The sequence below is a fragment of the Pectinophora gossypiella genome, chromosome 19 (genome assembly GCF_024362695.1).
Source record: "Pectinophora gossypiella chromosome 19, ilPecGoss1.1, whole genome shotgun sequence".
Taxonomy (NCBI): Eukaryota; Metazoa; Arthropoda; class Insecta; order Lepidoptera; family Gelechiidae; genus Pectinophora; species Pectinophora gossypiella.
Window position 1 is genome coordinate 5053817 of NC_065422.1, and position 17469 is coordinate 5071285.

Below are 17469 nucleotides of genomic sequence, written 5' to 3' on the forward strand. Positions count from 1 at the left end.
CTATAATGACCTTGCGTACTTTTATATCTCAAATACATTTTATGTGGGCTGAACATCACTGTATTTAGTTGTTATGATACTTAGCATTTACTAGAAGCTTTTAATATAATCTCTATCAGGTCTATGCGGAAAATAAAAGCTCGGTGAAACGTGGGTTCTCATTTTCATCTTGCGATTGCATGTACTTACTTATTTTTATCCTAGACGTGAGGTTAGTCAAACTCAAAGTCTTAAACTTCTTCTTCTTCTTCTTTGCGAGTCGATGGCGATCGAAACTAAATTTTTGCTGACCAATAATTGGCCACGCTTACGGCATTGTCAGTGGCTTCGTAAAGGTCTTTAATAGTGCAGGTGTTAGGGCACTTAGGACAGCACAAAAGGTGAGCCATAGTTTGTGGTGATACTCCACACTCGCAATCATCGCAACCATCAACCAGTCTTAAACTGAAAAATATCATTACGTATTCACTTGGTTACATAGTTGCACTTTGACTCGTAATTATTACATAACTATAATATACTAGCTTTTGCCCGCGACTTCGTCCACTTGGCGTGTTATAAAAGAGAGATCTTTGTGTGTGTGGGAGTGCATGTCAAATTTCATGTATCTAACTTATGCAGATTAGATTTTTTCATACAACATTATTTTCTCGCTAACTCCCATTTTTCAAAATACAGCCATAACTAAACTTTATATTTACGAAGGTATGCATGCATGGTAGATTGTAAACATCTATCTTACGCGGTTTAGATTTTTTCATACAAAGGTTTTTTCGCGCTAACTCCCGTCCCCGTGGGAATTTTGCAATATCCTGTTGCAACTAAGCTTTAAGTTTACTAAGGTACCTCCATGCCAAATTTCAAGCGTCTAACTTAACCGGTTTAGATTTTTCATACAAAAAGATTTTCTCGCTAATTCCCGTTCCCATGGGAATTCCGGGAATTCCTTTCTTAGCGCACCTCTACGGTACCTAAGCTCTCTAGCCATAGAGGCAGCCAATCTCTAGCCATAGAGGCAGCCAATCAGCTCGCGACACCAAACACTTCAGGTCCCCGATACCGACCCCGCCGGCGTGGTCGACGATTTCCCTCATTCAGCGCTTATCGCTATCGCTGTTGTGTTAAACGTTGTACCGGGTGAGAGCCTTCAGCGCTCCCCATTTGTCCGGCCAAGTAGTTAATGCCATCTGCGGCAAATCTACAATAAGTCACGTCAAAAAAAAAAGAGTACCTAAGCTACGTCTTTTCTAAATTTCAAGTGCCTACGTTTAGCTGTTTAGGCTGTGCGTTGATATGTCAGTCAGTGAGTCAGTCAGTTTTTCTTTTTATATATTTAGAAGATATAATATTATTATAATTATTACATAATTTATCGAACTTCTCATTCGCCTAAAACTACTGCAGCTTCTCACAACTGGTATAGACGAGGGAATGTAGCTGCAAGAAACGTACCCTACTCTAGTAGGTAGAGACGGAATGTATTTGCTTTTACTGTCTGTTTAGGTACTTCGTGATTGGTTTCGGGTAAAGTTTAAATTAAATTGCTGGCTGTTATTTTGCCGCTTTGCCCTATATAGTGACCTTCTGAAGGTCGTGGGACACGCTGGATTCGGGCAGTAGGGGATCGGGCATTGTGGAATAGTAGGAGAGCGGACCGTAGCAAACTACATCATCGACTACCACGATGGGACCAGTTTATAGTTGTCACTATTTGAATAGGCTTTAAAAAATAGGGTTGTTGCACCTAATCCTGGAGCGTATGTCCAGCAGCAGACTATTTTTGGCTGATGATATTGATGATGATCTTACAGTAGGTACCCATCTTCTATATGTATAAAAGCCAAAGGTCACTGACTGACTGACTGACTCACTCATCACGAAATCTCAGAAACGACAAGTCTTTTCAGGATGTAGGTGCTCACTAAGACGAGATATTGCGAAATTTACATTAGTACGAAACGTCTATAGTTTTAGTAGTACTTACAGTAAAGTTCGGTATTTGCCAACGCACAATCGATTTGTGGAACAATTTAGGGTTCAAGACTTTTTTAACCTAATATTAGAGCGCGCATTCCGTTTTTTAACGCCACAATATATAAACGACCTTATTGTTCAACCTGGTTGTTCAACCAGGCGGAATCGCAGAAGCTTTTAATATTGGAACTATTATTTTCCAGGAAATGAAGTTGACGAAATAAGCATTTCGTAATTTTATCACACAATTCCGCACGTGGGAATTCCCTTGAGATTTTCCTACTCTGGGTTTCACTGAACCCTTACTAATAGTTATAATTAAGATAGTAGGTACAAAGGGTCAAATATTAGTAATAAGGGTTAATTTTTTCCCGGTAAAAGCGCCCCGTGATAACTAAGTAGGTACCTAGTGTAAGTAGGTTTAATTTGCGGCAGTCTGTAGAAGGTAATAAACCTTGTAGAAATATTTACGTTAGGTTCAATCGACTGTTTCTTCTGTTCCCGGGTTCAAATCCCAGTGAGGACATGTAATAAAAATCACTTTTTGATACCTAGTTTGGTTAGGACATTGCATACCGATCACCTCATTGTCCGAAAGTAAGATGAACCGTGCTTCAGAGGGCACATTCAGTGGCGGCCCTAGCAATATTTAGGTGGTGCGAGACCTTAGGTGGCACCCTCAGCCCCTTAAAATAGAAAATTTTTCTATTACTTAATTTGTGAATTTTGAGTTAAATGATCACCGAAATTTACCTATTTAAATCTTCTAGAAATGTTGTTTACGGCCTGGTATGAGTTTTATGTAGCCTCAATCTAACCCGATGAAGTTAGTTTGGGGCCAGGGTGGACCAGCCTTGGTTGATTTTGGTGTTACCCCCCACCCCCATAATTCGCCACCCGGTGCGGTGGACACCACACACCGCCCTAGGGCTGCCACTGGGCACATTAAGCAGTCGAGTCGGTTCCGACTACTCTTTAATTAAGTAAATATGTAGTCGTTACATGAGCCATGCCAGGGGCTTTTGGCGGCTCAATAGTATAGAGACCAGATGGTTGACCAGCCATTGCTCACACAACCCACACGACACGAAGTCGGTATGGTGACAGACCCGTTTGATCAGTTTATCGGTCATTGTAATGATCCTCAGCTCGATATCTCAGTCGATTGTTACAGCATTACTATATTATGCCCGGGAAGATAAAGCAACTGACCGCATGCTATGTTTCTATTCGCTTCCAGTAGAGCACAGAATAATTTATCCTTGTATTTTTTGACATTTGACCTCAATCTATGATACCCACCTACGTCTCTCGATAAAAATGGATCCGGTCGATGATGAGACATGTCTATCAAAGGATCCATTGTTTGACCAGATGAGTCCCACGTAGAGTTATTTATGTACATATATTTAAAGGGTAAACTGACACGTGACACGAATGAAAATCATAGTATGTATTCTAAGGTACCACCGTTCTATACGCCCTATCTATGGAGTATTGAAGGCGATTACTCCACCGACAAGAGCGCAGCAATTAAATTAAGAGAGAGATACTAAGGTATTCTTAGACATGAGATAAGGTATACTCAATCCAATGACAAGCCAAGCTGCCATTGCTAGCCCATTGATCAGGGAAGTGTTACCATTAAATTGGTATCTCCACCACTCCAAGGACTTAAATTTTATTATTGAAAATTAAGGGAATTCCTGACTACTATATTTAATTGCTATTATTTGTCACATACTATAAAATAATTAAAGCTGTAAGTAAATCTTTTACTAAAAGTTCAAAATTTCCTTGCAAAGTACATGTAAAAACATCGGTCGTGGGTAATTTATTTATTACGAAATGGCAACACAAGGCGGGATGACGTCAGCAGGACTAACCTTGAAGTGTTAGTTGTCAGTTTTGAGCATAAGTAAAGTACGTTCTTTTTTTTTCTTCTGGCTTCCGCGGCTAGCGATGAAAGTACGGTGTCAACTAGGCACGGAGGAATTTTCTTTTGTCCTTTCATCTTAGTGTACACAGAAACGGGAAGGCGGGACAAACGGGCCGTGCCGTGTGCATGCATGAACTTTTCGACAGGAAATTCCACTTGCTATCAACTCGGAATTATGTTCTGATTCTGAAGCATCCCCGTCAGTATTTGTTACGATGTCACTAACACCCATACGTACTTATATGGCTACCTGTACGTACAAACTTGTACGGAGTGTAAGAGACATCGTAACGAATATTGAGGATGATAATTCAGCTCTCATTATTCTGAGTTTATATCTAGTAGAATTTTCCATTGCCCTCAGTATTCGTTACGATGTCACTAACACCCTGTATAGAACGGCAACTCTCCGCACCGCACCAATTCGTATATGGCGCCGAGCTAGGTGTACCTCACGCCATTTGGATCTGCTAGCCTAAATGCCCGTAAGCCGCAAAGGAGTAAAAGGGAGCGCGCGCTAACTATCTGTCTCGCTTGCACTTACGCGGTAAGAATGAGATTTTTGTATGGAGGGTCAATCTTCTTCTGCTTCTATCATGTGGGTTGTGTGGTGGATTACCAACCTCATCAACCCTGGTGTCAGTGTTATTATTGAGCCGCCACACTACTTACTGCCGTCAGTCAGTAGTAACCGGGACCAACGGCTTAACAGGCCTTCCGAAGCACTGATCAACTTACTTTCGGACAATCAGGTGATCAGCCCGTAATGTCCTAACCAAAGTAGGGTTCTCAAAGTAATTTTTGTGGTATGTCCCCTCCAGGATTCGAACCCGGGACCTCCGGATCGTGTGCCCAACGCTCAACCACTGGACTACGGAGGTCGTCAATCCTAATGGAGGGTCAATGCACACCCCTTACTTCGATTCTGATCCTTTTATCCTTCTTTCCTGAATAAAAGACAAAAGAAAACTCTTTCCTACCTACGTTCCCAGTTAACATTCCACGGGATATACAAAGCTTTGCCTCATCACTTATATTAAGGGACTAAATCTACACAACTATTAGGTACCTACACAGATATTAGAATTTCTGTTCCGAGGGTACCTACAATGAAAATTTTGTTAACACGTGGAATAAATACTTAAAGGAAAATATGCAAAAATATGCATGGCATGGAAGAAATGAAGGATGGCTTAGCAGTGGGACACCTCAGGCTAGAATAGATAAGAAGAAGAACATAGCATCACGCCTATATCCCTGAAGGGGTGGGCAGAGGTGTATTATGTACGCCCATCCCTTACCAGCTATATTAAGTCCCATGTAATAGCCTAAGTAATAAAAATATACATATAATATTTAAACTTAATTTACTATTTTGTTTTCGGGACTTTATTCGACTTCGCCTCTCTAAAAGATCTACTCACACTACAAGGTACCTAGTATATTTGAAAAGCTTTGTTATTACATCTTTTTCTTGCAGATATTGGGCTTTCGACGAGACCTGCGATTGTAATATTGTGCTAAGGTAAACGCTCCTATTAACGCCACCCAAAAATCGACATCGTTTACCGCCACCTTTTTTAAATTGCGGATATTTTGAATTGTGTCCGAGATAGAAAATTGATTCAAATGTCAAAAGATACATGTATTAATTGACCATGAAACGAACATACCCCTGAGCGTGGGCAACAATAGTCTAATTTGTGATTGGTCTGTAAGTGTGCAGTGTCCGCGCAAGCAACGCGCTCCATACAAGCCACTACTGAAATGCATAAGCATACAACATTTTTTTCTTAAGGTTTTGTGTCCGATGAAACATATTTTTCTTCATTTTAGTAATTATAACTACTTGTTAATACGTTTAAGAACTGAGAAAGCATGCTATATTTGACATTTGTGTTAGTTTTAAATGATTAATTAAAGTTTTAAAATGTGGCGGTGATAGAAGCATACATTTGCAGTTTGGTTACTATTACCGCCACCTATGGCGGCGATCGATATTTGTATGATATTTGTATTTTTTAGTTATTTAAGGTAACATGCCCAATTATTCATAATGTTATCATCTTATTTTATAGTATGGTTCATGAACTATATTAAAATCTATTAACGCCACACATTTGGGGGAATTCAAGTATCCTGTGCTGCATATAAGTTAATGTATTTTTTTAAGAAATGTATGAACAAGTAGTTGAAGTAATTATGAATTTCTAATTTAAATACTTTATATATTTATTAAAATATGCTTTGAAACTGGTTTTTACATACGTAGCTCTCATTTTGAATATTTATTTGTTTTCTTAAGGCTAATTTTTATGTGGCGGAAATTGAAACACAGAAATTACATACATGTTTCTATTACCGCCACCATAGATTCCCTCTTATGATTTATAGACAGGGTGATGCATTATTCTTCGGACTGACAGAGACGGACGGACAGACTGAAACGGACGGACAGATAGAGACAGACGGACGGACAGACCGAAACGGACGGACAGATAGAGACAGACGGACGGACAGACCGAAACGGACGGACAGATAGAGACAGACGGACGGACAGGGACAGACGGACGGACAGAGACAGAAGAACAGACAGAGACAGAAGGACAGGCAGAGTCAGACGGACGGATAGAGACAGACGGATAGACAGAGACAGAAGGACAGACAGAGACAGACGGACGGACAGAGACAGACGGACGGACAGAGACAGACGGACGGACAGAGACAGACGGACGGACAGAGACAGACGGACGGACAGAGACAGACGGACGGACAGAGACAGACGGACCGGCAGAGACAGACGGATGGACAGACGGACGGACAGAGACAGACGGATGGACAGAGACAGACGTCAATTATGTATATAAATCTATTAAACCAAAAGATTTTTCTGTAGTTTATGTCATAATTCATTTAATAAAAAATAACAATAATAATAAAGTTTATTGAAAACTCCTCATACAGAATCATTTCGTCGACTCCCGAAATCCTGAGGGAGATTGAGTGTTTCTATAGACAGCTATATTCCACGAAAACATCAGACGAAAGCATGGCTCGAGACCCTCGAGCCAAGCTTACCCGACACTACACTGAAGATATCCCGGACGTCAGCCTGTACGAGATTAGGATGGCCCTCAAACAGCTCAAAAACAACAAAGCGGCAGGAGATGACGGAATCACAGCAGAACTTCTGAGAGCGGGCGGAACGCCAATACTCAAAGCCCTCCAAAGGCTCTTCAATTCCGTCATATTTCAGGGCAAAACGCAGAGGGCATAGAGCGGAAGCGAGGTGATCCTGTTCTTCAAGAAAGGTGATAAAGCCCTACTGAAGAACTACAGACCTATCTCGCTTCTGAGCCATGTCTACAAGTTGTTTTCGAGGGTCATTACGAATCGTCTCGCTTGCAGATTTGACGACTTCCAGCCTCCCGAATAAGCCGGTTTCCGAAAAGGCACCATAGACCATATCCATACGCTGCGGCAGGTTATACAGAAGACCGAAGAATATAATCTGCCACTTTGCTTGGCGTTTGTGGACTATGAGAAAGCCTTTGATTCGATCGAGACCTGAGCGGTGTTGCAGTCTCTTCAGAGGTGCCAAGTGGACCATAGGTACATCGAAAAGCTAAGGGACCTCTACCAAAATGCCACTATGTCAGTTCCGAGTACAGAACCAGAGCTCTAATCCGATCCAACTGCAGCGAGGAGTGAGACAGGGAGATGTCATCTCTCCGAAACTGCTGCATTGGAGGATATTTTTAAGCTTCTGGACTGGAAAGGATTTGGCATCAACATCAACGGTGAGTACCTGACGCACCTTCGATTTGCCGATGATATAGTCCTAATGGCTGAGACCCTGGAAGAACTGAACACCATGCTCGAGCATCTCAGTAACGCATCCCAACGAGTGGGTCTTAGCATGAACATGGCAAAGACAAAAATTATGTTCAACGACCATGTCGTACCCACTCCAGTTCAGGTTGAGAACGTTACACTCGAAGTTGTAGACCAGTACATTTACCTAGGACAAATAATCCAGTTAGGTAAGTCCAACTTCGAGAAAGAGATCTCTCGTCGGATCCAACTCGGATGGGCAGCGTTCGGGAAGCTGCGGAATATCTTCTCGTCCAAAATACCAGTGTCTCAAGACAAAAATCTTTGACCAGCGCGTGTTGCCAGTGATGACCTACGGCAGTGGCCGCTTACTATGGGTCTCGTGAGGAGGCTCGGTGTCGCTCAGCGGGCAATGGAGAGAGCTATGCTCGGTATTTCCCTGCTTGATCGAATCAGAAATGAGGAGGTCCGCAGGAGAACTAAAGTCGCCGACATAGCTCGGAGAATTGCAAAACTGAAGTGGCAGTGGGCAGGACACATAGCGTGGAGAACCGATGGCCGCTGGGGCGGAAAGGTTCTGGAGTGGCGACCACGTGTCGGACGACGCTCAGTGGGTAGGGCCGCTACAAGGTGGACCGACGATCTGGCGAAGGTGGCGGGAAGCCGCTGGATGCGGGCTCCCGCTGGCTGGAGGTCGGTTAGAAAACTTTGTATTTCCGCTTTTTTAACGGAACAAATTCTGTTTTCAGCATAATTCAGTAGAACAAATCCAGATCTAATTCTCTGCATCACTCTTATGTCTCCCAGCCAGAGGGTCCCGCTGAGTGTAGACACATGGCGTCATACGGCTGTTGATGATGATGATTATTGAAAACAGTTCGTTTACAGTTTTTGTTGGAACGCTGTCTTTCAAACTAGGTGAACCTGTATTTTGAGAGACAGTGCGTTCCCAATTTATGTATCTATTAACTACATTAACAGTGGTAAAAATATGGTATTAAAACAACTTAAAAAAAAATAAAGTATTTTATTGTATCTGAATAGTTGGTTAGATATCTCGTTGGCGGTATTCGATGCAGCAAAGGCGGTAATAGAAAGAAACCGCAATTTATGTGGCGGTAATAGAGGAAAGTGAGTTTTCGGACATAAAATTATTTTTTATCCAAAATATTCACTCAAAATTAAAAATTCTTGATGTATTTAGCAGAAGACAGTCATAACAATACAAATAAAATAAATAAGCTGCACTAGCAAATACAGAAGTACTTAATTTTTGAGAGGTAATCAGAGCATAGCTTAACCTGGCGGTAATAGGAGCGTTTACCTTATTACGATTTTTACGTGGATTTATTTTTCATTTATGTACTTACTGAACGTTGTGTTCCTAATAATTGCTCCTCCTCCCGTACATTAATTCAGTAGGAATAACTTCTGATTTGATGTGTTCCCGCTAGTCAGTTTGCGCGCGAAAGCGTCGACGGCGGACATGTTTTTGGCAGATAGCCATTTCGCAGTCCGCAATCTCTACGACTTCGAAATTCAAATATAAAGAAAAAACTATTTAAACTAATCTCAGGACTAAATGACTACAGATTACAAATAATGTTGCTCTTTTTGGACAATTAATAAAAAAGTTGTTATTTCTTTTTAATAAAAAGTAAAGATGGCGTTGAAAGTTTTCCTCCGCGAAAACGAGACTTTTGATGAGTTTTACAATCGTTGCAACAACTTGACTGTTTTCGATTGTAGTGAGGAGGAGATGCTCTGGTGGATGATGGGGTCTCGGAGACTCCCATTGACTGAGATAGTCCCAATTAGTATAGTTCTTGTGGTGATTTTCCTCACTGGTGTAGTAGGAAATGTGTGTGTTTGCGTGGTGATAGTTAGGCATCCAGGCCTGCATACAGCCACTAACTATTACCTGTTCAGTTTGGCTGTAAGCGATTTGCTTTTGCTTCTTTTTGGTAAGTGACGAAACTTAATTAGTCAGATTATTGTATAAGTAGATAAAGTTATAATCCCCAAGGGAATAAACAAGTTAAAAAAAAGTTATGAAATTGCTAATGTATAAAACTAAAAAATATCAATCAAGTTATTATACAGGGTGTTAGTGACATCGTAACGAAAACTTTGAGGGGTGATTGAAGCCATGATTCTGAGTTGATATCAAGTGAAATATGTAAGTACGCCTAAATCTTTAAGACTACGCAACGGATTTTGATGCGTTTTTTTAATAGATAGAGTGATTCAAAAGGAAGGTTTAAATATGTGTAATAACATCCATTAAATAGTGGAGTAATACTGTTATTTTTGAGGCTTTTAATGTGATGTCGTAAATAATTTTCCTCAGCATTGCACCCGAGCGAAGCCGGGGCGGGTCGCTAGTACAAAATATATTATAATAAAAATATTGTTTTCTATTGTGGGACTTTTTTGGTATGGATTCTCTATTGGGAATAACGGGAATGGACTTATGTGGTCTTCGCCCCTCATCCCGCGTAAAACGATATCTACTTAATTGCTTTTACGATGTAACATAGGCAATGCGAGCGCCAATTTCCTGCCACCATCCTTTCCTGGCAAATATTTGTAAGAGGGAACTGGGATTAATTATTATCGCCCTAGACTCATGAAATAGTTACCTAATGGTAGGTACTTGTGAGTGTTAGTGTTCGGACCACGAACAAAATATAAAAATGTCTATGGTTTTGTTACTATTAAAAAGGTATTGTCATAGACAAATAGTGGACTTCCTTCTTGGCATCAAAAATGGATGCATAATCAATATCTTCTTGTGTTAAAAAATTATCTAAAACAATACTAAAAATATATGGTGATTTATAAAATAATAATAATAAAAGTGTAAAATGTGTGAATAAGTAAAAGAAAACAATAAACTTTAAAATATTCCTTTATGTGGTCGTTTAATTACCAGCACACCACTCAACCATCACATCTAGAACGCCACAGTTAGTGATATCATAACGAAAACTTTGAGGGATGATTCTGAGTTGATATGAAGTAGATTTTTATGTCGCAAAAGTATGGAATTGAAAATAATTAAAAAAAACACACACAAAAAACATCAATTTAGCGACGGAGGAATACTGAGGGGGATGATTCAGACCATGATTTTGAGTCGATATCAAGAAGGATTTTCCGTCGCCAAATTCATGTATTTTGTGTTTCATTTAAATTATTTTCATTTTATACTTTTGCGACGGTAAATACCACATTATATTCACACTGAATAATGAGCTGAATTATCCTTCAAAGTTTTCGTTACGATGTCACTTACACCCTGTATACTATACACATCTGCATACCCCGTCGGCGATACACGCGTGATGTTATGTGCTAATATTTTTCATAATAAGAGAGGAAAAAAGAGATATACCTATCTTCTTGCGATTTTACTTACGTCTATGGTTTTACATAATGCTAAGCATGGCAGCAAGTTGTCTGCTAATCCGTTTTGCCGACCCCACCGCACTTTCCTGAGTATTCCCGCTGACGACGGAAAATCTGCTTGGGTGAATAAATGAGATTAGCTGATGTCTCTATCTTGTTAATGTCGATAATATGGCTGAGAGCGGTCGTGAACATCGGCATTCTGGGCACATGGGTTTTTTTTAAAACGGTACGGATCGTAGATTTGTCTTATACACATTAAAATTAACACACTTGCACGTACACACACACGCACACACGCACGCACACAAGCACGCACACACGCACGCACTAACACGCACACACACACGTGGCACGTTTGCATTAACTCCTTGACCGGAGCGCTGAGGGTTCTCACCTACAAAATTTAAGACAACAGGCCTAAAGTTGTTCAATCGGCCGCGATTCTCGGCTCAGTGCGTCGCCTGAGATGATTTATATATGAAAAAACTAATCGGTACTAGATATAAGCGCTAAATGAGGGAGGGAAATCGTCGACCACACCGCCGGAGTGGGTATCGGGGTCCTGAAGTGTTTGTTGTCGCGAGCTGATTGGCCCTATGGCTAGAGTAATCGGGTCGTCTTTCGGGCGCCAATACTTTTTTTAGTACTGTCCCTAAGTGGGATGTATTCGGAACCCGCAAGTACCAGGGGATTTTGGTAGTGCGCAACAGAATCGAAAAACGTTTGGGACAAGCGAGCCAGTGAGGGGAATTTTGTATGACACCGCAAACCGAAATGCCTCTGCTCGCTTCTCTTGAATAACAGAATCTTGTTAAGCTTACGCGCGGCGTGAGCCTCGACAACGTGCTTACGGTAATCCTATCGGGGAAAATTCAAATTCAAATTTAAAAATATCTTTATTCTGTAGGTAACATAGTTACACTTTGAATCGTCAATTTATACATAACGAACGTCTCATCCGCCTTCAACTACTGCAGCTTCTCACAACCTATACATATAGCCGGGGAAAAGAAGCTGCAAGAAAAACCTCGGCACAGGGCCCTAGATGTTCTTTAAAAAAAAAACATAAAATATTTTTATACAATTGAGTAATCTAGCTGCCTAATATCAGTTCTCAGACAGTTAATCCCATGCATTTATATCTTCTAAATAATCACTAACTAAATGATACAGCTTTGGGCCGGTCGAACTTTAAATGCGTTTGCGAATGAATTCTATTCACGGGTACATGTACTAACATAAGTACCAACATTAGTACATGTACTCGCCTAGGCCAGCGTTTTCAGGTCCCGCGTTTATGATTTACTAGTGGAAAGGTTTTTTCCTGCTAATTCCCGTTCCCGTAGGAATTTCGGGAATTCCTTTCTTAGTGCACCTCTACCGTACCTAAGCTACGTCCCTTCCGAATTTCAAGTGCCTACGTTTAGCCGTTTAGACTGTGCGTTGATATGTCAGTCAGTCAGTTTCTCCTTTTATATATTTAGAAGATAAGTTAAAGTTTACTTTATTGCACACACAAAAACACAAAAAAATATAAAGACATGCCTATTTAGCAACGCAAAAAAGACTTACCCGTCTTTATTTAAAAAAATAAAAAGAGAACGTCAACGATCTCGGACGTGCACGCTTCCATAAATAGGTACTTAGTACTTACTCATTTACTTACTTACTTACCTGAAGTGTGTTCGTAAGTATACAGACGAATTGAAATCATGCGAAAAAGCGTCTAAAGTGCGACTGGTTGGATACTGAGTAGGGTCTGACTTGCGGTATTCCACTCTAGAATTCTTTTAGCCGAACGATTTACTTAAATGGTTTTTGGTCAAATGCCTTTGACTTCTTCTTAGTGGGGCGGGTTTTGCTTCATCTCGAATGAGGGACTTTCTAGCCTATGTTCTCCACAATTGCCTTACAAACAATATTCTATTCTTATCACAAGAACTATTTTAATATTTCAATCAATCAATCAATCAATATAACTTTATTGCACAACGACATATACAAAGGACATAAACAAACGAATAAAAACCATAAGCACAATAGGCGGCCTTATTGCTAAACAACAATTTCTGCCAGGCAACCTTAGGGTGAAAGAAGATTATGCATTGGAGCATGGGCTGGTCCGATAAACATTATAATGATACCAACATAACTAAAAAGAATAATAAACTTAATCTAATATAATATATTAATAAATATATTCAATATATTATTATTATTAAATATATTCTTTATATACACCGCATCCTTCTAATTGTATGTGGGATTTCTAGCGAAGGTAAAACCTATTTTAGACGATGATAGATACGCAATAATTACTCATTATTCTGTGGCACAAGGTTAGAATGAGATTCTTGTATGAAATGTCCAGGTTGTGACAAGGGTTAATACACTCAGTACGTAAAATACCTTTTTCTGCACGGGGTATTCTTTTAGTATTAGGTAAATGGAGGAAAATTATTCAAAAGAATTTTATCAACTGTCGACTCACGTGAACGTTTTTGACATGAGATGTGTCAATAGCCGAGATTGACAGTCCTCCGAGACAATGAATTGTGTACGAGACAATAGCATTTACTTATTATGATTTTATTGCGTAAAAGCGAAACAAATGAAGATAAGTACATGAACATAATTTTGTAAACTTTCTTTTCGAATAAAGATTATTATTATTATTATGAAGTCACGCCCGTAAGAATGGGGTGGTTAAACGCAAGTAATCAAAGGCCCCCACTGCAGCCACTTTTGTGAAACTAAAAGTGATGGTGACTAGGAATCCTATCCCCAATAATATTATCTAGTCCATCATGTTATAAAAATCCCTCTGTCGGATTTTTCGACGTGCTCAAGAACTAAACTTCTAGAACTGCCAGTTGGGCGCGAACCTCGGGTCAGGGCGACGTCTGAGAGGAAGAATATTTGAAAGAATTAATCGACCCTAGTGGGTCTAGCGCTGAGGGAAATCGTCGACCTAGCGCGGGCGGGGTCGGTATTGGGGTTCTGAAGTGTTTGGTGTCGCGAGCTGATTGGCCGCCTCTATAGTTAGAGTAATCGGGTCGTCGTGATCGTATATTACGTCCTTCGGAACACAGTCTGCGCGCTCGCTCCCTTAGGTGCCTACTTCTTAACGGCTTAGGGCTAAGACTAAAGTAAGACCCAGAGGGGATGAGACCGGCGCCTGATACGAAATGGTACGGGGTAGATATTTACCGTGCTAAAAGTACTTATGTAGTAGTATTTTTTACTCTATGCTACTATTGCAAACATGTAAATTCAGTTTTTGCCTTTGTAGAGATGTGCTAAATAACTCTTTGCCTTTTGAAGCAAGGGCTATATTGTAATAGAATGGAGATGGATAAAAGCGAATGATAAAGCGGACTTGATAAAAAGCTGTTGAGGGGGCCTTTATGTAAATTTTAATAGGCTGTATCAGATAAATTATATTGAAAGGGTTAGTTTAAGGGACGCCCGATTCGGAGGCCGTATTAGTCGTCTCGAAATACTTTACGACGCTGACATAGAATAAGGAATAAATACTACGTATAGAACGGCAACTCTCCGCTCCCCACCAACGTCTGAGCTAGGTTTACCTCACCCCCCTCGAACATAGTTTAGACTTGAATCGTATGGTGTGAGACGTCACACACACAGATGCGCGTGTATGAATAACGTCAATGTGTGGTGTCTGTGTAAAAGGAGGTTGTTTGTATGAAGTGTCCGGGGTGTGACGCGGTTATGAAATTGCAAACTCAATCACTTATTGTCCAAACATACACACTCACGCCTATTTCCCACCGGGGTAAGCAGAGACTAGAGAATTCCATTTGCTCCGATCCTGACATACTTCTCTTCCTCCACATTCATCAATCGTTTCATTCACGCACGCCGGTTCAGTAGATCGTACTGAACCTTTTCTAAGGACATCTCCATTTGGTCAATGTACGTTCTTCTGGTTCTTCATCCGCGATTTTTTAAAGATGTCGCACCCCTTAGGAAATATTATTGCTTATAGAAGAACCAAAAAATATAAGAAGTGAGACAATTGATAGTTTTTAACATAATTTGTTTTAAATTTGTAACATTTTCTTCATATTCAAGTCGCATGTCGATGCGTGCACGAGGAACCTTAACTGGTCGGTCAAATGACAATGGGCACTTTTGTATGAAACTTGGTCCAAGAACCTCCACTGATGAGACTTATATGTAATGAAAGCTTATGCTTTCCCTATGATTCTGGCAAAGTCCTATCAGATTCTGTCCCGGGGTTCTTTTTTTACGGCCATGTTTGTCCTGGCTAAAAATGTGATAAAATACAGTGGGAGCTAAAATCGACTCAAGATGTGTTGCTGGATAACTAAGTCTACATAAATAATTATGTATCATATTGTATATCATTTTAAAGAGGATCTTTTCCAGAATCCAAAACATAAAAAAAAACAAAAAAAAATCTTTTTGTAAGCGAATTATAGTCAATTTATATCTGCAGCGCCATTGTTTCTCGGTAGCTAAGTTCAAGTTTCATGCCTTTTACCCCTTCCAAAAGTATCTTACCGATTTTTTTTATATTGCTTCCGGAATTTGATCTGAGTGATAATAACAAGAAAAATAAATAAACACCTCTCCGATAGAGACCGGCTAAGCTATTGCCTATTGCAAGAAATCGTCATCATTAGCAAGTCATTACGGTATTGCATATTATAAGCTTATCAGCAACTTGGAACTTGGTCCAAGAACCTCCACTGGTGAGATTTGCATGTAATGATAGCTTATACTTGTCCTATGATTCTGGCAAAGTTCTATCAAACACTGTCCTAGGGTTTTTTTACGGCCATGTTTGTCCTGAGTGTACAGTAGTGGACTGCAAAATCACCTCAGGATTTGTTGTCGATAAACTATTTAACTAAGGCTATATACATAATTATATATCATAATGTATATCAATTTTAAAGGGGAAGGTTATCAGAATCTGAAACACAAATAAAAAAATGCATTAAGTAAGTATGTAAACGACTTTTAGCCAACTCACGTCCGTAGCACCATTTTTCTCAGCAGCTACGTACGAGTTTCGCGCCTTCCAACCTTTCCAAAGAAGCCCAATCATTTTTTCCTTCTTCTGATATTGCATTCTTAACCTGACAAGACTAAGTGACAAAAACAAGAAATAAAATAGATACCATTCCGATAGAGGCCGCGTAAGCTATGGACCTATTGCAAGATAACGTACTCAAAGGCTAGTCATTATAATCCAACAGACGTAACATGATTAGAATGCGGGAGGACGCAAATGTAGTATGTTTTCTTTCACCACAATCTTGTTTTATTAATCCAGGCTTATATCTTGTCTTATAAACAATGCCGAATGGTACAACAAACGTATCGTAAACGTAAGGTTGCCTGGTAGTAATTGCTACCTTGGCAATAAAGCCGCCTTTTGCACCAGTTATTGCCTGAACTTGTTTAATGTGTTTCTTTTGTATACAATAGAGTCATTGTATTGCATCTTGATTAGAATGACTTATTTCTTGTTTCTCTCGTACTAAGCTGTATAGTTGTATAGTTGTATTGCTGTTAGTGTTAAAGAGACACATATTTCGTCTCTTTCGCATAAGGCGATGTACTACATTTCCGTCCCGCCGCATTCTAATCATGTTACGTCTGTTGGATTATAATGACTAGCCTTTGAGTACGTTATCTTGCAATAGGTCCATAGCTTACGCGGCCTCTATCGGAATGGTATCTATTTTTTTTTTTTTCTTTGTTGTCACTTGTCAGGTTAAGAATGTAATATCAGAAGAAGGAAAAAATGATTGGGCTTCTTTGGAAAGGTTGGAAGGCGCGAAACTCGTACGTAGCTGCTGAGAAAAATGGTGCTACGGACGTGAGTTGGCTAAAAGTCGTTTACATAATGCATTTTTTTTATTTGTGTTTCTGATTCTGATAACCTTTCCCTTTAAAATTGATATACATTATGATATATAATTATGTATATAGACTTAGTTAAATAGTTTTTCGACAACAAATCCTGAGGTGATTTTGCAGTCCACTACTGTACACTCAGGACAAACATGGCCGTAAAAAAACCCTAGGACAGAGTTTGATAGAACTTTGCCAGAATCATAGGACAAGTATAAGCTATCATTACATGCAAGTCTCACCAGTGGAGGTTCTTGGACCAAGTTCCAAGTTGCTGATAAGCTTATAATATGCAATACCGTAATGACTTGCTAATGATGACGATTTCTTGCAATAGGCAATAGCTTAGCCGGTCTCTATCGGAGAGGTGTTTATTTATTTTTCTTGTTATTATC

The 17469-nt window shown here is 39.9% G+C and overlaps 1 protein-coding gene and 1 long non-coding RNA gene across 2 annotated transcripts in view; one reads left to right on the forward strand and one right to left on the reverse strand.

The window, feature by feature from the left end:
• LOC126375612 (uncharacterized) overlaps positions 1-17469 on the reverse strand; it is a 180656-nt gene that overhangs the window by 27640 nt on the left and 135547 nt on the right. The window lies entirely within an intron of this gene.
• The window catches only part of LOC126375509 (neuropeptides capa receptor-like), a 117626-nt gene continuing 109567 nt past the window's right edge, over positions 9411-17469 (forward strand). The window contains exon 1 of the mRNA XM_050022474.1: positions 9411-9711. Within this exon, the coding sequence (XP_049878431.1) occupies positions 9411-9711 (301 nt within the window). The remainder of the gene's footprint in view (positions 9712-17469) is intronic.